Source organism: Miniopterus natalensis, chromosome 7, assembly GCF_054644295.1.
Source record: "Miniopterus natalensis isolate mMinNat1 chromosome 7, mMinNat1.hap1, whole genome shotgun sequence".
NCBI classification, from domain to species: domain Eukaryota; kingdom Metazoa; phylum Chordata; class Mammalia; order Chiroptera; family Miniopteridae; genus Miniopterus; species Miniopterus natalensis.
Window position 1 is genome coordinate 13,146,294 of NC_142087.1, and position 27,720 is coordinate 13,174,013.

Sequence of the window (27,720 nt, forward strand, 5' to 3'; positions counted from 1 at the left end):
CTCTCCCCTCTTTTTTTTTTTTTTTTTAATCCTCACCCAAGGATATGCTTAGAGAGAGAGGAAAGTGGGGAGGGGTGGAGAAAAACATCAACATGAGAGAGAAGAATCAATCGGTTGCCTCCCCTACTCCCCCAACTGATGATCAAACCCAAAACCTAGGTATGTGCCCTGAAGGGGAATCAAATCCGCAACCTTTTGGTATATGGAACGACGCTCCAACTGAGCCACCCAGACAGGGCCCCCTCCCCTCTTATCTAAATCATGCTGCAACCAGGCATACAGGTAGCAAAACATTTGCTGGGCTTGTGCCATGACCCAAAGAATATATGAATAGGCAGACCCTGTAGGCCTTATCACCATCAGTCTTATATTGCTGGAGGGTAAACTGAAGATAATAGTGGAGCCCCTTGTCATAACTTTGGGAACCCAGAAAAACATCTTGGCGATATGATAGCAGAACACTCAGATTTAATCCTAATTTCCAACCCCAATCAGTTGGTATGGGCCACTTGGATTGCTGGGTTGAGAAGAATTTTGAGGCTGTATCAGGACTCCTTGTAATAATATGCTGAGATAGATTTGTGATGTCTGCCTAGAGCCTGAGATCGGAAGGGGTGAAATTTGGGCAGGGTAGCTGCCATCTTGGCTGAGGATCCAGCTGCCTTAGTAGTGATTTACAGGATGAACTGGCTCCGTACTGGAGAGCCCTAGGTTTCCCTGGCTTTCATTTTCCTGGTCTCTTGGGCAAATGCACAGCTTTTCAAACTGTGACTGACTGGTATTAGCTCATTAAAAACTATGTGAAAAGAATGAACATTGCATGCAATGACTTGGATGACTCCCAGATATTATGCTAAGTGAAAGAAATCAAGACACAAAAGCTGTACAATTCCAGTTATACAAAATTCAAAACCAAGCAAGACAAATCTATGGTGGGTGATAGGAGTTGGATTAGTGGTCACCTGCAAGGGTGGTATAGCCCAGGTAGAATGACCCTTGTGAGGTCCTGGACAGGTTCTATATCATGATCCAGTGGTGTTCACATAGGTATATACAAATTTATCTGTTTTTATACTTGAGATCACTGCCCTTTATATACCTTATGTACTTTACTAAATACATGTTATATCACAATTTTAAAATTTTCTCTGTTAAGAGTGGCAAAAGAAACATGCAGGTTTTTTTGTTTGCAAAGTATCTTTGCATACAAAAATCCCATCTTATCTCCATCCCCCAAAACCCCATGAAATAAGCATTACTATGCCATCTCCATTGTACAGTTGAGGACCACAGAAGTAGGAATTGTGGAAGGTCACATGGCTAAAGACATCCAGCCATATGTTTGTAAACTTCTTTAAAAACATGTCAAGCCCGGCTAGCGTGGCTCAGCGGTTGAGCATCGACCTATGATCCAGGAGATCATGGTTCGATTCCCAATCAGGGTATATGCCAGAGTTGTAGGCTTGATCCCTAGTAGGGGGCATGCAGGAGGCAGCCGATCAATACCTCTCTCATCATTGATGTTTCTATCTCTCTCTCTCCCCTTTCCTCTCTCTGAAATCAATAAAGATATATTAAAAAAAAAATCAAAAACATGTCAAGAGGACCCTGGCCAGTGTGGCTCAGTTGGTTGGGCATCATCCCTCCCGTGCACCGAAAGGTCGTAGGTTCCATTCCCTGTCAGGGCACGTAATCTGATTGATGTTTCTCTCTCTCTCTCTCCCTTCCTCTCATTCTAAAATCAGTTTTTAAAAAAACATTTTAAAAAATCTTGCCCGCCCAGGTGTGGCTCAGCGGTTGAGCGTCAACCTAGGACCCAGGCGATTGGGGTTCTATTCCCAGTCAGGGCACATGCCCGGGTTGTGGACTAGGAGGCTGATAAATGACTCTCTCATCATTGATGTTTCTGTCTCTCTCTCTTCCTCTCCTTTCCTCTCTCTGAAATCAATAAAGATATATTAAAAAAAAAAAAAAATGACCCTCTCATCATTGATGTTTCTCTCTCTCTCCCTCCCTCTCCCTTCCTCTCTCTGAAATCAATAAAGACATATTTTAAAAAATAATAAAAAAATTAAAAAGTCTTTATTGAGCACTTCATGGTAAGCAAGACACTGAGCTTACCTCATTTAGCCTGCATGTTTTGCCTACATTAAGTGGGCATTATTATTGTCCCCGTTTTATACAGCAGGTACTAGAGAAACAGAGAAGTTAAACAGCTTGCCCAAGGTCACACTTGTAAGGGCAAACAGCTTGTAAAAGCAGAGCTGGGGTTCTTACTGTAAAGACAAACTGCTTAGCTGTGTGCAATATTGCCTACATCCAAATGAACAAATGAATGTGAGACAGTATAGTAAGAAGCTAGGAAAATTCCTTGGCAAATAGAATGGGGAAACTGAGACAGGTAGCTGAACAAACTGGTCAAGCAACTTACAGCCAGATACAGGTCACCTCCCTCGAGTTAACATCTAGGCCTCAGATGTATTTCAGCTCCGGGCCCAGAAAAGCAGCAAAACCAGGTGGGTGACATCTGGACCAGCTGCAATGGCCAATGACTGAGCCCCTGCTCTGGTGCTGACTAATTAGTAGAGACCATGACCCTGAAAGGGCACACATGGAAAGCTAATAAATATTTTGCTGAAATCCTCTCCTGAGATCTCCCCTAAAATTCCCACCTGCAAGAGAGAGATAAAATCCTTAAAACAAAGGGCCTCAGAGTGCAACTGTCTCTCTGAGGAGCACCCTGGCACCATCCCCTCCCTTCTCTTCTTTCCCCACAGGCATGCATCTCCTAAGCTGTGAGGACCCCAAAAGACTTGCAACCAGGGGAGCAATGGCAGTGGCGGCTTACCCTGGGCTAACCACCTGAACCTGTCTCCAAGGCCCCCTTTTCTCTGAGTTCCTTGTGAGCTAAAGCAGCACAGCCTAGGCTCTCCTGTTGCTTCTTCCATGTTAAGCCCTTCCTTGTTTCACTGTCCCAGCTTTAATAAATGTACCCTCAAAGTCACCTGGACTTATATTGTGAAATCTTTCCTACACGAAGCCAAGAACCCACACACTACTGGCTCACCCTAGGCAGACCTGCTCAGAGCCAGGTCCCCTGTCCAGTAACAAATAGAGATACATACACACAAACCCATAAATAAATGAAGTGTGATGGGCCTGGGAGCAGGTATGACCTCCCTGAGGAATAGGGGTAGGAAGGACCTGGCAGAACCTGAGAGGGGCGAGTGGGGAGTGGGAGATTTTGCACTGGAGGGGCCCCTGCACTTGAGCTAATGGGGGGTTACAGGGCCTACTCCATACCCATTTATCTGAGCATGCGCAGGCCATACAACAGGCAGTGTGCCCTAGAGGGCCAATGTTTCCTTCTCAGTGAGGCTTTTTATAACTTGCGAGGCTTTCTAATTCTATAACTTACCCCACCCCACATTCCCAAGACCTTTATTTTCCTCTATTTTCTCCTTTTCTACAATATTCATCCCTTTCTAACATATTATATAATTTGCTTATTTACTTTGTTGGTTATCTTCTGCTTCTTCCACAGGGGATCTCTACAGATCACTGTTTGGTTTATGAAGTACCATGAATGCCAGAACTATACTTAGTTTTCAGTAGGTGCTCAATGAATATTTGTCAAATGAATAAATGAATGGACTGAGGTAGAAGTGACCTGGGGGCAGCAGAGCTGGGTCTGAACTCATTCTTACCATGATGAGACCTTGGACAAGACCCTTTCCTTTTCTGGGTCTTATTCTAATTCTACACAGGGCTAAAGACCCTGAAGTTGGGTCTCTGCCTCCTGCCTCAGGGTTTTATGCCTGACCATACATCAGCAACCCTTGGAGAGTAGGGGGGTCACCCCCAACCCTGAGGTGGTATCTGCTAACCTCCCTGACCAACACCCTTCAGGTCCTTGAGAATCCATGAGGGTCACTTGCTGGCAGCATTGGGGTTTGGGAGCATCTGTAGTTGCCACCTCCACTCCTTCCCAGGGGAGTCAAAACTGGTCCAACCAGTTCTCCTGGGCCACACAGGATACCTGCTCTGTCAACTGAGACTTTCAAGCCACCTCCAGTCATTTGTCCCATATGGTTTCAGCTCCCTCTTAAAATGGAAGTGTCCTTTATAGCAGACATTAACTTCCAGAGCTTTGGTTCAGCGGTTTCTCAGCCTACATTCCAGATCTTACTGGGGAAAACTCACCCTTGGCCCCTGTGGGACAGGAGGAGGGGGATGGTAGAGAGGGCCTTGTTCTCTCAAAGTGCTGTTGTTTATTAATTCAACAAATATTGATCTAGCAATTCCTGGGCAGTTCTAGCACTATATAATTATCAGTGAACAAAACAGACAAAAGACCTTGTCTTTATGGACCTTTTGTTTTTAATGAGGGAAACAGACAGTAAAGACATGTCTAATGTCAAGGATGCTAAATAAAAATAAAGCAGTGTAAGAAACTAGAGTGTGATGGGGGTGGGATGGGAGCTATTTTAGACAGATTGGCCAGGGAAGGCCTCTCAGAGGGAATGACTTTTGGACAAAGGTGAATGGAATGAGAGACAGCCATGTGAAAATCTAGGGGGCGGGAAACATTCTACACAGAAGGAACAGCAAGTGCAAAGGCCCTAAGGCAGGAACTAGCTTATATGATAGAGGAGCAGCAAGAGGGCAGGTGTGACTGGAGTGAGAGAAGAAAAGATGGTAGGAGACTAAGTTCGCATCATATAGTACCTTGACATCTACAGGGAAAACTGAATACTGTAATTCATCTGGGAGAGATCAAAAGCCACTAGACGGTTTTAAATAGGAAAGTGGCATAATCTGATTCAGGCTCTAGAAAGATCCCTCAGGCTGCTGTCAAGAGAATGGATTAAGGCCCTGCCGGGCATGGTTTAGCTGTTGAGCATCAACCTAGGATCCAGGAGATCGAGGTTCAATTCCCTTCAGGGCACATGCCCGGGTTGCAGGCTCGATCCCCAGTCAGGGGCATGCAGGAGGCAGCCGATCAATGACAACTCTCTCATCATTGATGTTTCAGCTCTCTCCCTCTCCCTTCCTCTCTCTGAAATCAATAAAAATATATTAAAAAAAAAAAGGAGAGAAAGAGAATGGATTATGGTGGGGGAAAGCAGGGAGACCAAAGAGAGGGCTGATACAGTCACCTATGCAAAAGAGGCTGGTAGCCTGGACATTATAGTGGTAGCCAAGGAGGTGAACAGGGATTGGAACTTTGAAGAAGTGGTTCCAAATAAAACGCCAGCTCATCAGAGCAGGTGAGAGCTTTAGAGACCCTAAAACAAGGCAGGAACTTTGGAGTCCTATGTTTGAAGCCCAGCTTTACATATTCTGGCTGTGACTCCTTGGGAAGGTTGCTACACCTCTCTGAGCCTTGGTTTCTCCATCTATAAACTGAGAATGATGAGAGCTTTTTTCCAAGAGATGTTTTGAGGACTCAATGACAGGTAAGTAAGGCACAGAGCACAGGGCTTGGTGCTCAGTCAAGTTAGCCACAACTCAACTCCTCACATTTAGTGATAGAGAAACAGAGGCGAGTTAGGTTAGAGGCAGATAGAGGACTGGAAGGGGTAGGGAGAAAAGGAAGCAGGACTTATAGGGTTCCTAAAGTCATATACCCACAGAGTTCAGACAGTAAGATGGATGAGTAAATTGGTGCAGAATGAGAAGTCATGTGATCTTCTCTAGCCAGCTTGTTTTCTACTTTTTTTGTTGTTGTTAATCCTCACCTCAGAGTATTTTTTCCATTGCTTTTCAGAGAAAATGGGAAGGAGGGAAAGATGGGGAAGGAGGGAAGGAGGGAAGGAGAGAGAGAGAAACATTGATGTGAGAGAGACTCATCGCTGGTTGCCTCCTGCACTTGCCCCTATGGGGGGCAGGGTGCGAACCCGCAATTGAGGTACATGCCCTTGACCAGGAATCGAACCCAAGACTCTGTGGTGCGCAGGCCGATGCTCTACCCATTGAGCCAAACCAGCCAAGGCTGTTTTCCCACTTTTGAGAGACATGGGAAATTAGAAATATTTCTCTCTTCTTAGATAAATCAACATAAGTACAGTAAGTAGCAATTGACACTCAGCTGCAATGTCAGGGAGACACAGTGAAGAATAGCAACTATGGCTATATGGAATGCATGTGCCTACTGAAAGGGCCTGGCTAGCAGCTTCACCTGACTGCTACCTCACTGTGAGATACCCCAATTTTAATTTTAGAAGACAGAAATCCATATTTTTAGGTGAAATCTCCCAATTTTAATTAAATTTTCTAAGTGCTTCTAGATATGGGAACATAGTAAAATTTTATATGTTCATCTTGCTATTATTTCACTCTTTCTGATCCTTATACCATTTCTTTTTCTTGCCTTATTGCTTTGGCTAGGTCTCCAACATAATGTTGGTGTCATGAGAGAAGGCATCCTTGTCTTGTTCCTAACACAGAGGAAATGCATCTCACCTTTCACCATTGCAATAGGTTTTAAATTTCATTATTTTTAAATGTTGGTTCATTTTTTCAAACACTGTGAAAGCTAAACGAAGTTTCTCTGTAGGCTGGAATCAACCTATGGGCTGCCAATTTGTGATCTTTACTTTACCTGAATTCTCTCTCTGAACTGTGAAAACACTTCATTGGGTAGGTACTATTTATTCTCCCCATTTGACATATGAAGACAGGGAAGTTCAGAGAGGTGAAGTGACTTGCCACAGTCACACAGCTGGGAAGGGGCAGAGCCAGGATTCAAACCCAGCTCTTCCTGATGCCAAAATATGTGGGACCCTGGATGCCCAGGACAATCATTTTACATTATACTCTGTCCAGTACCTTGGAGCTCTGTAAGGAACACTGGTGTCCTGAGTGATCCTTGACTAAGGGCTTCCCTTCTTGGGCCTCAGTATCCCTACCTGCTATGGGAACCCCAATATTGCCCCAGCTTTCTCCCCTGTGGTCCAACTCTGCATCTATTAAATATTAGACCTGATCTTGATATGTTCTGTGACTTGGCTCTGCCACTTACTGCTGTATGACTTAGAGTTGCTCAACCTCAATGTGCCTGTTGCCTCATCTCAACTATAAAATGGGATTAAACATAGCACCTACCTCAAAGTGCTTACGACATGCTAAGTGCAGCATAGTGCCTAGTAAACATTAATTCTCATGATTCCGGTAAATATGCACACGTGTGTACACTGACAGGAAGAAGCAGAAATATAACTAAAATAGTTGTAGTAGGATGAAAATGTGGCTTTTAACATTTCCTTTAATGTTACAATTTTGAAAATGTTTAATGCCTGCCATGACTTGTCCATTATATAGAGAGTAAAGTCCAAAGTCCTTAACTCCACATCCAAGGATCTTCGATTCATTATCAACCCATATTTCAATAGAACAAAGTGGCTAACAGCACAAGGAGACAGGCCTCCTCAGCCTGAATATCAGCTCTGTGACTCACTAGCTCTGAGCTTGGGCAAGGAACTTTCCTCTCTGTGCCTCTGTTCCCTCATCTATAAAATAAGGAAAGTAATAATTCTCACCAAAGGGAGCTGAGTGATGTGAAACACGAGGCTTAGTACAGTGTCCATAATATGTCCATGTGGAAGCTTGAACATATTAGCGAGTATCATGATCTACTCACAGCCTCTAAATCTCTGGTCAGCCTGCTGGGTCACATTGCCTCACTTATAGAAGAAACCTTGCTTTCCCCCAACTATTCATTAAGACACTCTGTATTGCCCTGGCCGGTGTTGCTCATTGGTTAGAGAACTGGCCCACACGCCAAAGGGTCATGGGTTTGATTCCCAGTCAAGGGCATGTACCTGAGTTGCAGGTTCATTCCTTGGTCCCTGTCAGGGTGAGTGTGGGAGGAAATCATCGATGTCCTACCCTCCCCCCATGCCTTCCAATCTCTCTAAAAATCAATGGAAAAAATATCCTCAGGTGAGTATTGGCAAAACAAACAAAAAATACAGTCTGTATCAAGGCCCAGCTCACATCCTCCGAAGAGGCTTCCTGTCTCCACCAGTCCCTCTTGGCTTTTATGAAGCCTCGGTACACTTTCAGCTCTCACCCCCTCAGCAGTATACTACTGACTCATTTGTCCCTCCCATTGCATCCTACCTTTCCTGTGGATGTGAGGAAGTTGGGCTTCTTGCTCTGAGCCCCAGCCCTGGGCCCCAGCACAGTTCTGCCACATCCTCCTCTGTCCCCTCCTGAGCCTGTTTCTTCTCCTGTAACTGAGGCAATGTGGCCCAGTAGGGTGGTTGTGAAAATAAATTAGGAAACTCAGCCAAGGCCTCTTTTCTCTCTCCCAGCCTCCCAATGAGCCTGGTTTGCTTACCCCTGAACTAGCTGCAGATGGGGAAGGGGAAGCTGGATGCAGGGGCATTTATGGCCATCCAGAAGCTGCTCAAGATGGACCTCTGGCTCTAGTTAGAGTTTCTGATTCCAAAGGGTTTGGGGGCAAGCCCCAGGATCCTGCATTTTCAAAAGCGAGTAGAAACTCCTTCTTCTTGGTGTTTCCAAGGGCTATGTTCTAAAACAGCCATTTTGGGAGCACAAAACCTCTCCATGGCTAATTGGGCAGCAAAGCCCTATGTGAGGGGCCATGGACCCCTCAGTCCCCACACACTTTGGAGGGGAAAATGCTGCCATGTAGGGACAAAGAAGAAAACTGCCAAAGCTAGGGCCTGAGCCATGTGGACACACATTTTGATAAAAACATTTATTGGGCACTTTCCATAGTGGGCCAGATACTATGTGAACCCTTTGTATATTTTATCATACCAGATCCCCATGACAGCCCTATGAGGTAGTGTTGTCATAAGCCTCATTGTACAGATAAGGAACACAGGGCTCAGAGAGGTGAAGTGACTTACCCAAGGTCACACGGCAAGTGAGTGGCAGCGCTTGGATTTAAAGCCAGATCTGATTGATAGCTGCACTCTAACCACAGCACTCGAGTGCCTCCTAAATGCCTACATCACAGAGTCCTCTGAAGATGCTGTGAGGAATCATACGTAAAAAGGTATAGCAGATAAGGGCTCTGATCATGTCAGGCTGCCCAAAGAGCAACCTGACTGTAGGCCACCCCCAAGGCAGCCCAGAGGGGGTGGGCAGGACCATCCTGTCTTCTCTATTAGGCATCCGAACCACAAGCCTGGACCAGCCAGACCCTGGGCCACTTAGGTTCAGCCATTTCTCTTGCCATCACCCCTGCCTGGAAGCCATAAGCAGCCCTGCCCCAGGTCCCAGAATGCTACAGGGCTTTCCAGAAGGATAGGGGACACAGCCGGGCAGTCACAGGCCAGGGTTTATAATTGACATTTCAAAAGGTTTTCTGCTGTCAGCTCACTTCCATTGGGAAGGATCTCCAGTTTGCCTCCAGAGGCTGTGGGCCCAAAGGTGGCCATCAGGCTGGGCCATGGGTCCATCACTCTGAGGCCTGGATATAGACAGGCACAGCAAGCATGGCACACGGGCCATCAGCCCCTGCCTGCAGTTCTGCCAGCGCCAGGTTGGGGCCCAGACCCTCGGCATGCCCAGGTACTACTAGCTCAGGTTCACTGCCCACTGTGCCACCCACTACGATGGACAGCACAGCATCCGGCTCTGAGAATGGTGGCTTGCCTGGGGCAGTCTCAGGCACTGGCCCAGTCCCTGTGTCCTTCAACTCCTCCAGGCCCAGTGGGTCAGGCAGGGGGGTCACCACCTTGTGCCCACCACTGCTGCCACTGCGGGGGGCTGCCCTCCTCCGGGGTGGCCGCCGGGCTTGCAGGTCCTTATCCTTTTGGGGGCCAAGGCGGCAACGGTGATCCTTGAGGTACTTGTGGCGAGAAAAGCCCTTGGCACAGCCAGCACAGCGGAACTTGTAGTTGCCCGTGTGGGCACGCTGGTGCTCAGCGAGATGGGCCCGGCGGCTGAAGGACTTGCTGCACAGGGCGCACTTGTGGAGCTTCATGCCTGGTGGGGAGGGGAAGTCAGTGAGAGGCACCCAGACCCTTACCCTGCAATGGTGCCCCTGTGCTTGGAGTAAATCCCAGTCTCTCAGCTTGCCTACAAGCATCTGTGTGATCTGGGCCCTGCTGCCTCCAGTCTCATCTCCCACATTCTCCCAGCCACACGCTCTCCTCAAATGCATCAAGCTGGTTCCTGCTTCTGGGCCTTTGCACTTGCTGTTTCCCTCTGCCTGGAACAGTATATTCAGCCCCTAAACCTTGGCTAAATTTCCCAGCTCCATCATCTCCCTCCTCTCTGGTCTGCCTGCCTCACGCCAGCCCCCTAAGACCATTCCCTACAGGGCAGCTAGTGACATCTTCATAAAACACATAAAGGATCATGATATTCCCTGCTCTAAACCCTTTAATAATTCCCCAAGTTTCCCACAATGCCCCATGCAGTCTGACCACCGCTTCACCTCTCAGCACCACCCCTTCCCTCTCCACGCCTTGTTCTCTGAGCTTCAGGCTTCCCTCCTGCCTTTCCTTGTCTCAAATACGCCCAGTCCCTTCCTGGCCTCCAGGCTTTGCATTTGCAGCTCCCTCACCCTAAAAGCCATTTCCTGGCTCTTTTCATGTCACCTCCTCTCTTCATTCTCTGCCCCATCACCCTGTTTATCTCCGTCTTTGTACTCAGCATACTTTGCTGCTATATACTTATTTGTCTGCTGCTCATTTTTTATCTCAGCTACTAAATCTAAGCTTCCTCAGGAGGGCAGGGTGAGGTTCTGCCTGTCTGATTCCCCCATGGAACCCCCAGTGTCTCACACATGGTAGGTTCTCAATAGTCACTCATTGAATAAGTCACTGGTGCCTCCATGTACACATGAAGTCACTCCAGCCCACACTCAGCCTGAGCCCTAGCCCCTCAGCCTCCCTGGCTTAGAGAGGACAGTGACTTGCCTGAGGCAAGTGGCAGTGCCAAAACTCAAACCCAGACCTTCTGTCTCCAAGTCCCTGATCTACTTTCACAGTTTGCAAATTTTCTTTAGCCCCTAAATTCTTTCTATAAACCAATGGCTCTTAACCAGAGGTGATTTTACACCCCCCCTCCCCCCCCGGAGACTCTTGGCTTGTCCCCTGGAGACACATCTGGTTGCAATAAATATGGAGGGGATGCCACAGACATCTAGCAGGTAGAGGCCAGGGATGCTACTAACCACCCTGCAGTACACAGTGCAGCCCCCTATGACAACAAATTATCTGGCCCAAAAAATCAATAGTGCCAAGGTTGAGAAACCCTGTTCTAGACTAAAGAGTATGTGAAAAGCCAGCCAACCTGCTCTGGGGAAGCTCTGTGAAGCCCCAGGAAACTGAGAAGTGGTGTGGAGACCCCTGATCCACAGCCCAGCTGCCCTGCTCTGCCGAGGGGACCAAAGAACCTCCCTGGCCTTATCTTGGGCTCAGTCAGAATCTGATCTCACTCCACACCTGATCCACACTTCTATCACACTGGGAACCTCTCTGACTTACAGTTATCTCCTCTCAGATTGGCTCCTCCCTCAGCCCGGGGGGACTGTGTCTAACTCACCCCTGGGCACCCTGAGGACCCTAACACAGGCCAGGCTCATGGCTCATATGAGCCAAAGTCTGTTGGCTGGAATGTACCAGACAGGAATAACAAGCCTCATGGGAGGTGTCTGGGGAGCCTGCCCCAGGGGTCTTAAGCTGAATCATACCCTCCTGGCAGGTCCAAAAGCCACTTACCAGAGTGGGAGAGGATATGAGCCTTCAGCTTATCTGGCCGGTTGAACTCCTTACTGCAGCCTGTGTGTGTCCTAAAACCCAAAGCCACTGGTCAGAGGGTGCTCACCAAGTTCAGGACCCTCTTGCTGGTCCCTCTGTTAGCCCTCAGCATGAGGACACTCTTCTCCATCCTAATGGCTGGGCAAAGAAGCAGGGTGGGGAGTGAAACAGGCAGGTGGGGCCCAGGACGGGATAAAAGGAAGGAGGGCCTTCAGTCCTCAGACCTGACATCTTTCTGTCCCACCACTGGGTAAACCTGTGCCCCCTCCATGCCAGTCTCTACTCACGAGAAGGGGCATTTGTATTTCTTGAATGGCTCATGGATCAACATGTGTCTCTTCAATTTGTCCTTTCGGTTGAATGCGGAATCACACACTGAGCATTTGTAGGGCTTCTCACCTGCAGGGAGACGCAGACACGGGATGGGGACACCAGGAGATGGAGTCTGAACATGGGGAATGGGGGGGGGGGTCCCCCACTAGAGGGCAGCAGCTCCTCAAGGGAGGTGGCCTGGGAGAAAATAGCCAGTCCCATTCCTCATGACTTTGTTTTGCCCAGAAGAGGGAGCCATTTTAGATAGGGTGGTCAGGAAAGGCCTCTCTGATAGGTGAGGCCTGGGCCATGTGGAAATCTCGGAGTGAGGGTCCCAGAAAGGAGGAGAGGAGGGGCACTTAGGTTGTTTGAAGAACAACAGGGATGACAGCGTGGCTGGAGCTGAGTAGGGGGATAGACAGTGAGGCAGGAGATGAGGTCAGCAAGGCTTCCTGGCCCAGCAGGGAGGGCCTAGAAGGCCAAGGAAGGACTTCGGCTTTTACCCTGAGCCAGGTGAGAAGCCACCAGAGGGGCTGAGCAGAGAAGCGACAGGATCTGACTGAAGAGTTTCTCTGGTTGTATGGAGGGGATGAGGGAGGAGAAAGGAAGGAGGTTGGTAGAAGGAATGGGAAGACATCAAGTACAGGCACAGAATTGGAGCACAGAATTGGCAGCCCTTGCCAATGGACTGGCTGTGGGGTATAAGAAGGGAAGAGTCCAGAATGAGACTAAGTGACAGGGTGGTCATGGCATTTACTGAAATGAGGTACACTGTAGGGGAGGAAGGGAATTACATCTTATCCAATTGGATCCTTGCAACAACAAACCATGAGGAGAGTACTACCATTATTCCATTTTACAGATGAGAAAACTGAAGTTCATGGTCTATACCTAGTGGCTGAGGGAGCTAAGATTCTAGCCCAGCAGTGTGATCCGGAGTCCACCTTAGTAGTCCCAGATAGTCCAGCTGTAGAACCAAAGGGGGGCGGGGGAGGCAGGGAGGAGACAGCTCTCACCTGATAGCTCACAACCTGCCCTTAGGAAAAGGCTATTACTGGGTTGTTTTAATTTCCTGCCATTATTTCCTCTCTATCCTCCCTCTGGAATGAATAAATTACTTTTGAAAAATGCCACCCCCGCACCCAGTGATTAAGAAAATTCTGGTCCTTAAAATGGAATGTTCTGTAGTTATTAAAAAGATTAAGTTCCACCTACGTTTCTTGATCTGGAAAGATCTCCTGGACATATTGCTAAGAGGAAAAGAAAGCTACAAAATAGTTTAATATAGTCCCATTTTTGTTAGAAAAAAATACAATCCCCACACTCCAAAAAAGTCCAAGCCATATGTGTTTGCATAATATACAGAATATGCACGAAGAACAGTGGGGGAGGGTACACACCAAACTGTCTGTAGCAATTAGGATTTGAAGGGGGACTTTAACATTTGATTTTATGTATTTCTACACTGCTTCCATGTTTTTTACAATAAGCAAGTATTACTTTTGAATAATAATTTTTTAAATCCTCACGTGAGGATGTTTTCATTGATTTTAGAGAGAAAGGAAAGGAGGGAGAGAGAAACATCTATGTGAGAGAGACATCAATCGGTTGCCTCCCATGTGCACCCCCACCAGGGATGGAACCCACAACCTGGGTATGTCCCTGACAGGGAATCGAACCCATGATTTTTCAGTGTATGGGATGACATTCCGACCAACTGAGCCACCTATCAAAATTACTAATGCATAGCCCGGCCAGTGTGGCTCAGTGGTTGAGCATGGACCTAGGAACCAAGAGGTCATGGTTTGATTCCTGATCAGGGCACATGCCTGGGTTGTGGGTTCGATCCCCAGTAGGGGGCATGCAGGAGGCAGACCATCCATGTATCTCTCTCGTCAATGTTTCTCTCGCGCGCTTCCTTTCTCTTTAAAAATCAATAAAAACATTAAAAAACAATTACTAATGCATATACCTACCCTGTTTCTTCTTTTATTATGAAATATAACGAACATAAAATTTACCATTTTAGCTTTCTTTAAGTGTACAGTTCAGTGGCATCCACACTGTTGTGCAATCATCGCCATCATCCATCTCCTGAACATTTTCAGGAGCTTACCAAGGGACCCACGCAGCATAGCGTGTACAAATTAACAGCCTACAAATAATTTTAAGTGTCCATCCACAGGAAACTGGTTAAATAAAAGATGGTAAATGCAGAGAAATACTACAAAGCTGAGAAAAAGGTGCTATTAAGGAACATCTTCACGGTATATTGATAAGTGAAGAAAAAAGGTGCCTAATAGAATTATAGCATGTGCTCATTTGTGTAAAGGTAAGCAAGTGTCTTATAGAGATGTAAAATTAAACTAGAATGATGCAGGCTATGCCACTAACAGCTATTGTCTTTGCGGAGCATGTTGCCTTTGGTAGGAGTATTTTTTAAACTGTAAACTGGGAGTCACAAGCTGTTGGTGTTCTGTTTTCAACTAAAACTGAACAGAATAGAACAGAAAATATTGCTTTGTGAAACTTTTGTTTCAATATATTTTATGTATATAGATGTGTTTCATGAGTTGCAACACAAAATGTATTTTTTAGCATAGGTTAGAGAAGAAAAAACCTGAGAAGCATTTGGGTTGTCCCTTTGAGGCGAGAGGGGCTTCATTTTCACTCCGTATGCTTTTGTATTGTCAGAGTTTCTTCTAAGGTTTTCTCAAGTTTTTGGTCCTCTTCGAAAAAAAGAACCAGACTTTTTTAATTAATAAAAATTTTAAAGATAAAAAAAGCCAATGTGTCTCTACTGGGGAACCAAGGAGAGGGGGTTTTGTCCAGGTCTGGGTGCTGATTTTGTGGTGAAAAAAAGCACCCTACCCCCAGGGGCCCACAATGGTCTGAGGGGCTGACTCTCAAGGGGCGAAGCCAAAGGACCCCACCAGCTTCCTGGGGCTGCTCTCTGCTCTACTGTTGGTGGGTAGGCGGGTGGGGGCCAAGGAGGAGATGGGGGGAAGGGGGCCGGAGGGCGAAGGGGGAGAGGGTAAAGGGAGATGGCAGGAAAGCCAGGCAGGGATGGGAAGGAAAACGGAGAGGGGCTAGGGCTGGGGGAGTGAAGTAGGCGGGAGTGGGTGGGAGCCGGGGACCCACCTGAGTGGATGTGAGCATGCAGTTTGAGGTAGTGCTCCCGCCGGAAGAACTTCTTGCACACCTGGCACTTGAACCTGCCCCCGCTGCCATGTGTGGGCAGGTGACGCCGCAGGTAGCGTTCGCAAGGAAACACCTGGCAGAAGAAAGGAGTCAGTTTCAGGTCTGACTCACCAGCCCTTGCCACCTCCTGAGCTCAAAGGACCTCACATTTCCAGGCTTTCCTTATGGAAACAACTGCTTTTCTGCTCACAGTGTCAGGCACAGCCCTTAGAGCATCATGGCTCCCACTACTCACCCATAAGCCCAATCAAAACATGCCTGCTCTGAGCTTCTGCCCAGGCTGTTTTTTTCCTACCCAGGGATCCTTTCTCTCTTAGCCTAACAAACTCCTTCGCATCCTTCAAGACCCAACTCAGGTGTCACTGCTTCTGTGAAGCCCTCTCTGACTCCACATTGCCACACCAGGCAAAGCAAATTCCACCTTTGAATATACACCTACATTTTTTAAGTCTGCATTTAACCCACTGAATTACATCCCTTTGCTTCCATGGGATCTCCAAGACGACAGAAAGGGGCTTTCATTCCCCAGCACAAGGCCTGAGTCAAATGACTGACAAGTAAAAGAATAAATGGAAAAAAAATGAACAAATAACTAAAGAAATGAATGGAAAGGTAATAAAAAGCCAGAAAACACAGAAGCCAAAATCTCCTTCCTCCCAGATATAGGATAGGCATTCACCCATTTTTTTCATTCTCTTGATATAGAAAAGTGGCCAAGGGCACAGACCCAACTGCCCCACTACTTATTAGCCCTATCATTTCCTAGTTGGGTGTGACCTTTCTATGCCTTGGTTTCCCCATCTATAAAATGGAAGAGTAATAATATGCCTACCTCCTAGGGTTAATCAATTCAGATAAAATGCTCAGAACAGCACCTGGCACATGGTTCTTGCTCAGTTCATCTTTTATTTGAACCACAAATTCCAAAGCTCAAAATTAGACTATATAATTAGAAACATCTACAATGGGGCTGAAGTGAAACCAGGGCTGTCCTGGAAAATCTGCAATGTAAGGTTGTAAGAAAATGAGCAGAACCAAGAAATAAGTTAAACACACCAGGGGATACAATCAGCAAAATCCAGATTTCAGGAAACGCCACAGTACCAATGGCCCAGTTTCTTCAACAAATAAATTAAAAGAGAAACAAAAGGACCAATGGTGTGGGAAACCTATATGTTAAAAGAAACTTTTATCATATCAATCAACTGCAATATATAGACTTGATTCAAACAAACAAACTTTACAAACATTATGATGTTATTGAGACAACTGGAAAATGGAACACAGCCTGGATATTTGATACTAAGGGATAGGCTTCAGTGAGGCTTTCCCGATTTGCTAAAAAGAACCAATGACAACAAGGATAATAACACATCAGGAAACTGGTGGCTGCCTGGGCCTGGGTCTAGGACAGGCCTCATCCCATGTCAGTCTGGCACGGCCTGGCCTGGCCCAGCCAAGCAACAGCCCCAGATGGCCATCTGTGGTGTCTGCTGGGTAAGAGAGGCCAGGCAGAGCTCTCCCTCTTCAGAGATACAATGTCATCTGTGGAAACAACCCCAAGCTTTGCCTGCATGAGGTTAGGAGGGGAGCAGGGGAGAAGGAAACAGTGAGGTTTTCACTCTACTGCCTGTCGCCCCCGATTGCCCGATTGTTGCAGGGGTACCCACCTTTTGGCAGTGCGGGCAGGGGAAGTTGTGAGTGGCGGTCTGTAGGTGGTGCTCCAGGGCCTCAGGGGTAGAGTATTTGTTGACACATTTGGCACATCTAAATGGGAAGGAGCATGAGAAGTGAGGGAGTAGTGTGTGGGGGCTGGACTCACCCAGCAGGCCCAGAAACCAGCCCCTCCCCTCCCCCAGGGCCAACATTAGGAGGTAACAATTCATTTTCAGATTGGTCTACTCTTCTCACTGGCCACTGCCTCCATCCTAATCCAAGCTGCCATTCTCTCCCTGGGACATGTGCAGTAGCCTCCTCACTGGCCTCCCTGCCCTACCCCACCCTCTCTAAGGTCCATTACCCACAGGGGAGCCAGCAGTGCCTTTAAAAATCAAAATCAGACCGTGTCACACCCTTGCTTAAAAGTCCTCACCTTGGTCTCAAGGCCCTACTGACCTAATCCACTTCTACCTCTCAGACTTCATCTTTCTCCACCGCCCAGCTCACTCATTCTGCTCCAGCCACCCTGGCCTCCTTAATGTACCTCAAACACATCAAGCCTGACCCCACTTGAGGGCCTTTGTACTTGCTATTTCTATGATCTGGAACACTTCCCCAAGTCTTCCCCTGGGTAGCACCTTCTCATCCTTCATGTCTCAAATGTCACCACCTCAGGGAGGCCCTCCCTGACCATCCTATCTCAGTTGCCCCCCTCTGTCAGCCTCCCACCTCTTCCTATTATGTCACCCAGGTTTATTTTCCCCCCAGCACTTATTATTTGGAATTATTTTACCTGTTTGTTTACTCAGTTATTATCTGTCTCCTCCACCAGCAAATGCGCTCTGGAAACAGGGACCATATCTGTCCTTTTCACAAACTGCTCTGAACAACAGTTATAGGAAAGTCAGACAGACAAGGATCCAGGCCTGGTTCTTCCCCATCTCTGACCCTCAGTTTCCTCATCCATAAAATGGGCTGAGAATCTCAAATGGACCTGCCTGTCGTTCATTCTTAAGATTGTCATGAGAGTTAAAGGACACAACTGTGCTAAACAGTTCATAAGCCGCAAAGCACTACAGACACAGTCTTTATCGTAAACAGTCTTTATATCACTGTGGCTAACACGCTTTCCAAATAGCAGTTTCAGGCCACAAACCTACAGAAAACCCCATTGTCTCCCTACCGTGAAAACACTTGCCAGCAAATAAACCCGTTTATGATGCAGTACCAGTGAGGAATGCTACGGGTAAGCAGGCGATTCATGCCCAAAACGAAAGCATGGGTCCTGCCATCTGTATCCCAGGGCCACCATGAGAAGCCAGCAGGCAGGCTGCACCCGTGGAGGGCCCAGGGGACCCCCTCAGACCACACACTAAAAGCAAGCTAAATGCTTCCGAAGGAAGAAAGAGGAGGTGGGGAGGGAGGGGAGCTACCAGGAGGGCAGGGACCTCACAAGCGGGAGGGAGGGCGAGGACAAAGATCGCACAGGTTTCAGCAGTGAGGATGCAGGCTTGTGCGCGAAGCAGTTCAGCAACAGCCACTAAAACCAAAACTCCCTGCCAGAAATGCCGCCCTAACCGTTATCCAAGGCAGCGTCCCCCGCAAAGAAATAAACCAAGTTCGCGTACCTCGGGACATAATGCACTGAGCAGGACACAGTCACCTGGTGACATTCCTGCTGAAGTGCCAATCCTGGATCTAGACAAATCCAAACCCAGCACATTCTTCAAAATAACTGGCCCATACTCTTTGAAAATATCAAGGTCATGAAAGCCAAAGACAGACTGAAGAAGACCTGTTTCAGCTTCAAGGAGAGTAAAGAGACATGACAACTGCCCTGGCCAGGTAGCTCTCAGTTGGTTAGAGCGTCATCCCAATGTGCCAAGGTTGTGGGTTTGATCCCTGGTCAGGGCACATACAAGAATCAAGCAATGAGTGCAGAGATGAGTGGAACAGCCTGTCCTGCGTGGCTCAGTGGTTGAGCATCGACCTATGAACCAGGAGATCTCAGTTCGATACCCAGTTGGGGCACATGCCTGGGTTGCAGGCTCAATCCCCCATAGGGGGAGTGAAGGAGGCAGCCAATCAATGACTCATCATTGATGTTTCTCTCTCTCCCTCTCCCTTCCTCTCTCTGAAATCAATAAAAACGTATTTTAGAAAAAAAATAAGTGGAACAACAAATCGATGTTTCTCTCTCTCTCCTCCTTCCTTTCTCTAAAATCAATCAATAGAAAATTATTTTTAAAAAGAGAGAGAAAGACATAACTGAATGAAATATGTGATCCTGAATTGGATCCTGAGCCAGAAAAAAAATTTTTTTTCTTTGTCTATGAAGGATGTTATTGGAACAATTGGAAATTTTTTACTATGGTCTATAGATCAGGTAACAGAAGCGTATTGATTTGACTTCCTGATTTTGATAACTACACCATGCCTATGTAAGAGGTTATCTGTGTTTTTAGAAAATACACATGAAAGAGAAAGGGTAAAGGAGCATCATGTTGGCCAACTGTTCTCAAATGGCTCAGAATAGGATAAAGCAAATGTCAAACATTAAAATCTGGGAAGTCTGGGTGAAGACCATCTGTGGGAATTCTTTGTAATAATCTTGTAACTTCTCTGGAAGTCTGAAATTATGTCAAAATAAGTTGAAAAATAACACTTCCTGAAAGCAATTGTGTGTAGGATGGGGAAGTGGGTCAGGGTAGACAGGGAATTCCTTTTCACTCTACGCTTTTTTGTAGTTTTTAAATACTGCATTATATGCATATAACAATTTTTTTTGTAGTAGGTAATTAATCTTTTAAAAACCCACTCTTTGACCTGCAAAATTGCTATCAGGGCCCTGGCCGGTGTGGCTCAATTGGTTGGGCATAATCTGTGCACCAAAAGGATGTCAGTTCGATTCTGGGTCAGGGCACATGCCCAGGTTGCCAGCTCGATCCCTGGTACCCCTATGGCATGCAGGGGGCAGCCAATAGATGTTCCACTCTCACATCAATGTTTCTCTCTCTCTCTCTCTCTCCCTCTCCCTTCCTCTCTCTCTAGAAGTCAATACAATATATTTTTTAAAAACACTATCAGGAATTTATTCACAAATGCAAGATGTATCTTCAAAGTTGTTCCCTGTAGCGTTGTCTGTAAATGACAAACTAGAAATAACCCAACTACCCCACAATAAGGAACGGGTTCAATAAATTACAGTATATCCACATACAATGGAATACTAAGCAGCTGTTTAAAAGGATGAGCCAGGTCTGTTTGTGCTAAAATGCACAGATATTCATATAGTTTTATGTGTAAAAGTTTTAAGTGGTAACATCAAATGTGCTGTAATCATCAAGACTGATTTTTTTTTTTTAATCCTTACCTGAGGATATGTTTAGAGAGAGGAACAGAGAGAGAGAGAAACATCAGTGTGAGAGAGAAACATTAATCGGTTGCCTCCCATATCGGTTGATCCCGACTAAGGATCAAACCCGCAACCTAGGTATATGCCCTGACAGGGAATTGAACCTGAAACATTTTTGGTGCACGAGATGATGCTCCGATGAACTGAGGCACCCAGCCAGGCCAGAGTGACCCTATTAAGTTTTAGTGTGTTTGTGAGAAGTTGTGCAGTGGGAAGATGGTGTAATAAATTTTTACCAAATTCGGTAACTGTGTTTGGAACAATCTGACTCAAATATAGCCTGTGATGTTTATATCTATATCCATTACCTATAACAGATATATACCAAAGGGCATGTACCAAGAGATTAACTGGGGTTATCTTGGGTGATGGGGTTTTGTTTCTTGTTTCTTTGTGGGTTTCTTAAAAATCCTTTTCTCTGCATTAGACATGAATTTTGTAATTATAAAAACAATCAATAAATCTTATTTTTAAAAGGAAAAAGTAGATATATAGCATATGTACAGTGGCAAGCATGAATTTTACTGAGCCCTGGCCGGTATTAAGCAGTAGTTAGAGCGTTGGCCCACACACCAAAGGGTCACAGGTTCAATTCCCAGTCAAGGGCACATACCTGGGTTTCAGGTTCACTCCCTGGGGTGTGTGCTGGAGGCAACCAATCAGTGTGTCTCTCTCACATCAATGTTTCTCTCTCTCTCCCTTTCTCTCTCTCCCTCCCTTTCACTCTCTCTCTGAAAAGCAATAGGGAAAATATCCTCAGGTGAGGGTTAACAAAAAAAAAAGAAAGAAAGAAAGAAAAATATTTCTCTCTCTCATGTGTCTATGGTATTTTGTTATAGCAGCCTGAGCTGACTAACACAACCTATCTCCATAGGGATCAATGTCCCTAAGTCAGAGCTTGGCATATACTGGGTGCTCCCTTCCTTTTACTTGGCATCTCAGTCCAGAGGGCCACAAAGCCAAAGGAACTTACAGATAATCCACACACTTGAAGGGAGCAAAAAGCAAATGTCCTCTAAGTACAAATCTCCATCCCCTTGGCTGATAAAAGCCTCACTTGGCTTTCCTGTCTTTCTGGCCCCATTTCCCAGTCTCCCCCAGGGCCAGTTGCCCTACATCCCATTTCATGAGTCCCAGTCCCCCTGCCAACTTCTCAAATCTCTTGTAATTTCTATAAGACCCTCATGCCCTGGCCCCACTTCCTCCCCTAGCCCTCATCTAAATACCACTTTCCACTTCTACTCATACAACAATGATCCTAAACCACTTGTTATTTTATTTTATGTCTCTATACATGTTGGTCTTCCTGCTAGGAATGCACTCCACCCTATCCACTGACAACCTGGCAAACTCATACTCATCCTTCAAAACCCAGTTCAGATACCATTGCTCCTGGGACACTTTCCTTGCCCTACCTCCCACTGTGGTACTTCTGTATCACATATATTATAGACATGCATATATAATAGCACTTTATTACAGTATTTGGTAAAAATATTTATACATTTGTCTCCCTAAGCAATGCATGCATTCTAAACTCAAGGTCCATATTTACTCATCTCTGAACCTCAGAAGTTCACCCAGAAATTACAGCAGGGTCCCCTTAACAAAAGTTATCAGCCAGGTCCCTGCAGGTACAGTTTTGTACAAAGAAGCAAAAGCCATTTAACATGAAAATATTCACTAATGACTAGAAGGATACCTCAAGCAAACCTTTGTTTTCCACTAAGCTCTATCTGCATGCACTATTTGCTGGGCTTTGTGAGGTGGCAACACAGGACAGATGTACAGCAAAACGACTGCAGGGCAAAAATGCAGTATTTCACAAAGTTAGTAAAGTGAGGCTGGACATCTGCAAATAACACCATCAACAAAGGAGAGTCTGGAGGAGGGGCCGGGAAACAGCCGAGGAAGAGAAACTCAAAAGGCTGATCACAGGAATGACAGCTTCAAAGAGAATGATCTGATGATCTAAGGATTAAAAGCATGTGGCAAAACTGAGGGAGTCTTCCATCATTTCTGCCGAAAGAATCCTCTATGACTGTCATAGAAAACTAAGGTGACATAAAGGACAGTCAGAAAAAAATACCCCAGATCAAATCTACGCTTGATGCATTCCTTGTTCGTACTAAGAATTACCATATAGCTTCAACTTTAACCTATATCTTATACATTACAAAAAAGGCATCTTATTTTTATGATTTTTGCTTTCAAATGTGCTTATTAATTCTTTTCTTCATTCTAAGAATCTGTGTACTATTCCAACTGTAACTTAAATTTTCTAGATTATCAGACAAAATAATATTTTCATGATATTTTTAGTATAGAAAAAATATTTTTTCTACTATAACAAGGAAAGACTGATTTCCCATTTTTAGGATTTTTTTTTTTTAGGATGTCTGTCAAATTAAAGAATGCTATAAGAAGGGCCAGTATCTTTTGTCCCACCAGTGCTAAGGTCCAGAACCCATTCTGCCAGGCTGGACCCCAGCCTGGAGAATCAGTTTCCGCTCTGAGGTATCTGTTGGTCCTGAGCATGAGAACCACCGAGGCCACAAACCCCTGGGCTCCCTGTGGGAGAGGAAGTGGGAGGACACATACTTGTAGACTGTGCTGTCCTTCTTGGGGCTGTGCTGCGGCAGGAGGTTGTGGGAATACTGGTGCACGCCCAGGTCGTACAGTGAGGGAAAGTCCTTGCTACAGAGGTGGCAGCGGTAGCTCAACTCCTCCTGGTGGCTCTTGATGTGCTCCAAAAATGTGTCGAGCTTTGGGAACGTCTGGGCGCAGCTTTTGACCACACACTTGTACACCTTGATGGCAGATGCGGGGAAGGTAAGGGGAGGCAGGAGAGCTGCCTCCACTGCCGCCCCCTGCCCTGTGGCATCTTCCTGGAACACTGCTGGTGAATGACGCTACCTCTATTCCCCGGCTCCCCTGCTGCTGGAGCCCTGGTTTTATTTTGATTGGAGGGTCCTCTCCTCTCAGCCAGTCAAAATGATCCCACTACCCTTTCCTCAGGCTCTGTGTGGCCTGAGTATATTTAGAAAAATTACCCCAAATCTGAAAATACAGTAAGAAGATGACATTGTGTCCTTCCAATGTCATACTAGAGTAGTGGCTCCCCAACCTGAGCGTGCACGACAGTAACAGATTGGGGGTGCTGGGCAGCACCCCCGGAGTATCTGATTCAGCGGGTGTGGTGGCCTGAACATGTGCATCCTAACAAGACCCAGGTGATGCTGGTCCACCAGTACTGCTGTCTAACAAGCCTCCCCAGGGTCATATGCTCTCTGGAGGAATGCGCATTTCTTTGGCTATTTACCACTGATTAGAATCCAGACTCTAAAGTTAAATATTAACTTGTGCAAAACTGATCTAATATAAATTATTTGTGTCAGGTAGAGAGGATAACCCCAAAGGTCATGGGTTTTGTTGCCCTGTAGGACATTAATCAGATTTGTATCTAACTTAGCAATCTTATTTCAGTGTTCCTTTTGCCCCTGACAGTTGTATATAGGTATAAATATCAGTGCCTCATGCCTTCTTTTGAACTGACTTTGTTATTCTTCCAGTTCCCTCATCAATGAGTTGTGTAAAATTCTGACTCATGCTCACAATGTTATTTATATGAGAATTATGTTTTAACATTTTGAAAATTATACTTTGACAAGTGGTACACATTCCTGGTTGTCCACAAGATTCCACATGCTCCTTCTTCCTAACAAAGTGAAGCATGATTTGCTCAGGGTGGCCACATGCCCAGTTAAAGCTGGGGTGGCTCAGGTGGTTGGAGAGTCACCCTGTACACCAAAAGGTGGCAGGTTCAATTCCTGGTCAGGGCACATATCCAGGTTGCAAGTTCAATACCCGGTCGGTGTATGTGTGGGAGGCAACCAATCAGTGTTTCTCTCTCACATCAGTGTTTTTCTCCCCCCTCCACTCTCTCTGAATAAACAATGGAAAAAATATCCTCGGGTGAGGATTAAAAAAAAAAAAAAAGCCAATCTCAAAAGGCCACACACTGCATGACTCTATTTATATAACATTCTCAAAATGGCAAACTCACAGAGATAGAGAGCTGATCAGTGGTTTCCAGAGGCTAAATAAGTTACGGAGAAGGGTGAGTGTATCTAGCAAGGGGCAGCACAAGTGAGATCTCAGTGGTGACAAATAGCTCTGTACTGTGATTGCAGTGGTGGCTACATAAATCTACACAGGTGGTAAAATGACACAGAACTACAGAGACACTTTATATCAATGTCAGTTTTCTAGTTTGTTTAGTTGGTTTTTTCTTAATATGTTTTATTGATTTCAGAGAGAGGAAGGGAGAGGGAGAGACAGGAACATCAATGATGAGAGTCATTGATCAGCTGCCTCCTGCACGCCCCCTATTGGGGATCCAGCCCGCAACCCGGGCATGTGCCCTGACCAGGAATCAAACGGTGACCTCCTGGTTCATAGGTCGACACTCAACCACTGAGTCGCAACAGCCAGGCAGCTTCCTAGGTTTGATACTGTGCTGTAGCTATGTGAGATGAACTACTGAGGGAAACTGACCGAAAGGTATGAGGGACCTCTCTGCACTGTCTTTGCAACTTAGTGTGAATGTGCATTTCTTTAAAAATAAAAAATTGGGGGAAAAACTATCTCAAAAAAATCACAATTCAAAATTATGTGTATATAGATCCTAATTATAATTTTTTAAATTACAGAAACCCCACAAAATATATTGGATTATGTGCTGCATTCTTGGGAGGATGTATTGCAAGAGGGTAAATGTTGTGGGGTTTGGGGTCAAATGAACCTCACTTTGAACCCTGACTCAAGTCACTTACTGGCTGTGTGACTCTGGATGGGTCATTTCACCCCTCTGGGCCTCTGGATATACTGAAAATGCCTATTTCTAAGGTTGTTATGAGGAGTAAATAAAATAGTGAAGCTAAAGCATTTAGCAGGGTGCCCAACGTATAATAAATAGTAAACATTAACCTTTTTTCTTTTTTCTTTTTTCTTTTAATCCTCACTGGAGGACACCTTTCCCATTGCTTTTCAGAGAGAGTGGAAGGGAGGGAGAGAGAGAAACATTGATGTGAGAGGGACTGCAACTGAGGTACGTGTCCTTGGCCAGAATTGAACCTGGGACCATTCAGTACACGGGCTGACGCTCTAACCACTGAGCAAAACCAGGTAGGTCTAGACTTTTCTGAATTTTCTACTTCTACACTGGGCATGATACTTTTATAAGAAGAAATAAAGGTTATTGTAAAAAATAAACACTGGAATAGAATTACCATATAACTCAGCAATTTCGCTTCTAGGTTTATACCCAAGTGAACTGAAACATATGTTCTTATAAAAACTTGTACATGAATGTCCATACAGTATTATTCACAAAAGCCAAAAAATAATCCAAATGTCCATCACCTGATGAAAGGATAAACAAAATGTGCCATATCCATATAATGGAATATTATTCTACCATAATGTTAAATAAATATTATGGTAGAAATAAAGTACTGGTACATCCTACAACATGGATAAACCTTAAAAACATTATCTCAAAAGGCCACATACTATATGATTCAATTTATATTAAATGTCCAGTATAGGCAAATCCATAGAGACAGTAACTAGATGAGTGGTTACCAGGGACTGGGGGCAGGGGGTGATTGCTAATGGGTACAGGGTTTCTTTTCAGGGTGATAAAAATGTTCTGGAATTAGATAGTAGTGATGGCTATACAACCTTATGAATATATTAAAACCACTGAACTGTACACTCTTAAAAGGGTGAATTTTATGGTATATGAATTACATCTCAATTAAAAAAAAAAAGGCTGTAGTCCTAAGTCCCCATAGGTAGGTTTTTAGACATTAGATTTTCTCAGGGCATTAAGAATTTTTCCTGTCTCTGAGTCCTTCATTATCTGACCTTTAGCACCCTAAGGCCCAGTAAGCTGGCCCCACCCAGGCAGAATAGAGGGGGAAGCTTGGCCTATCATGAATGGCTAGACAGTAGCTCAGACCAAATGAGGCCCACTTCTGTCCCCTTTCTAGGCCACATTCAAGACCCCAGTACCAGCTAAGGCTCATGACTAGGATGGAAGTGCACCCCCGCTATCCACTAGCCACCTACCTGCTCATTCTTATGCTGGGTCATGTGGGACTTGAGCTGGAAGTAAGTGCTGAACTTGCTGGGGCAGAACTGGCACAGGTAGGAGTTATCGATGAGGACCACCTGCTTGGCCTCCAGCTTGTCCCCTTCATCCTCACCTGCTGTGGGCAAGGCCTGCGGCTGTGGGGCACTCGGCAGGGTCTGGCCCAATCCTGAGGAGAAAGCCAGGGAGAAAAGTCACTAAGAAGGGTAGAGGAAGTCAGGACAGAGAGCCACACCATTTAGGAAGGATTCTCGGATGTTTACTGTGTGCTCCACTGCGTACACCCTACCACCCACCACCCATCACCCAACACCCACCACCCACCACGTGCTTGGTGCTGGACACTGTACTCAAGGACCTGCACTCACATTCAGCTGGTGTGCACTGATACTGCCCTTCCAGGTGCTAAAATACTGAAATACTTACATTCCGATGGATGAATAGCTATTGCCTCAAGTCTCCCCTCCCTGGCCTTCCACTGGACACTCTAGGCCTTTCCGTAGTTAAGAATCTTGAACATGGCTCCTAGCTGTACTCATTATGCCTCCCCAGCTCCTTGTCCTAATTACACTCATTTGTTTAGTTGCCCTTCCCTCACATTCCCTGGGGACAGGAGCCTGGCACATAGTAGGCCTCCATAAATGTTTGCTAAATGGTTGAACCCTTGGTGCTAGGCACTGCAAGAGTTTCAAAAGAAAGAGAAAAAATGGTTTCTTCTCCAAGGTACTCACAAGGACTCAGTATGCACACATAGAATGGCTAAATACACAGTAGGGCTAGTTCCAACAGGGAGATCATATAAAAGTGGCCATATGTTTTTGACAGCAAAACACCCCCTTCATTAGCTGGCACGTAGCAGGTGTTGCTCACCCATGGGGCTGCACAGGAAAGCCCCAGCCTTACACTATCCAATACAGTGGCCAAGAGCCACATGTGGCAACTGAGGACTCAAAATGCAGCCGGTCCAAATCCAGATGTACTATAAATGTAAATGAATTTTGGAAACTTACACTAAAAAGAATATAAAATATCTCATTAATAATTTTTTTATATAACATGCTAAAATGATACTATTAATATACTAAGTTAAATAAAATATATGATTAACATTAATTTCAGCTTTTTTTTTACTGTTTTTATATAGCTATTAGAAAATTTTAAATGGCATATGTTGCTCATATTATGTACTAATATTAGGGGAAAGGTCATTAGCTCAGGGACAAGTGATA

The 27,720-nt window shown here is 45.6% G+C and overlaps 1 protein-coding gene across 1 annotated transcript in view; it reads right to left on the minus strand.

The window, feature by feature from the left end:
* Positions 1-7,261: 7,261 nt before the first annotated feature.
* ZNF341 (zinc finger protein 341) overlaps positions 7,262-27,720 on the minus strand; it is a 34,399-nt gene continuing 13,940 nt past the window's right edge. Inside the window, exons 7-13 of the mRNA XM_087818792.1 lie at positions 26,470-26,660; positions 22,936-23,144; positions 16,931-17,027; positions 15,201-15,333; positions 12,035-12,146; positions 11,709-11,779; positions 7,262-9,966 (exon numbers count right to left, since the gene is read on the minus strand). Of these exons, the coding sequence (XP_087674918.1) occupies positions 9,437-9,966; positions 11,709-11,779; positions 12,035-12,146; positions 15,201-15,333; positions 16,931-17,027; positions 22,936-23,144; positions 26,470-26,660 (1,343 nt within the window). The 3' untranslated portion in view covers positions 7,262-9,436. The remainder of the gene's footprint in view (positions 9,967-11,708; positions 11,780-12,034; positions 12,147-15,200; positions 15,334-16,930; positions 17,028-22,935; positions 23,145-26,469; positions 26,661-27,720) is intronic.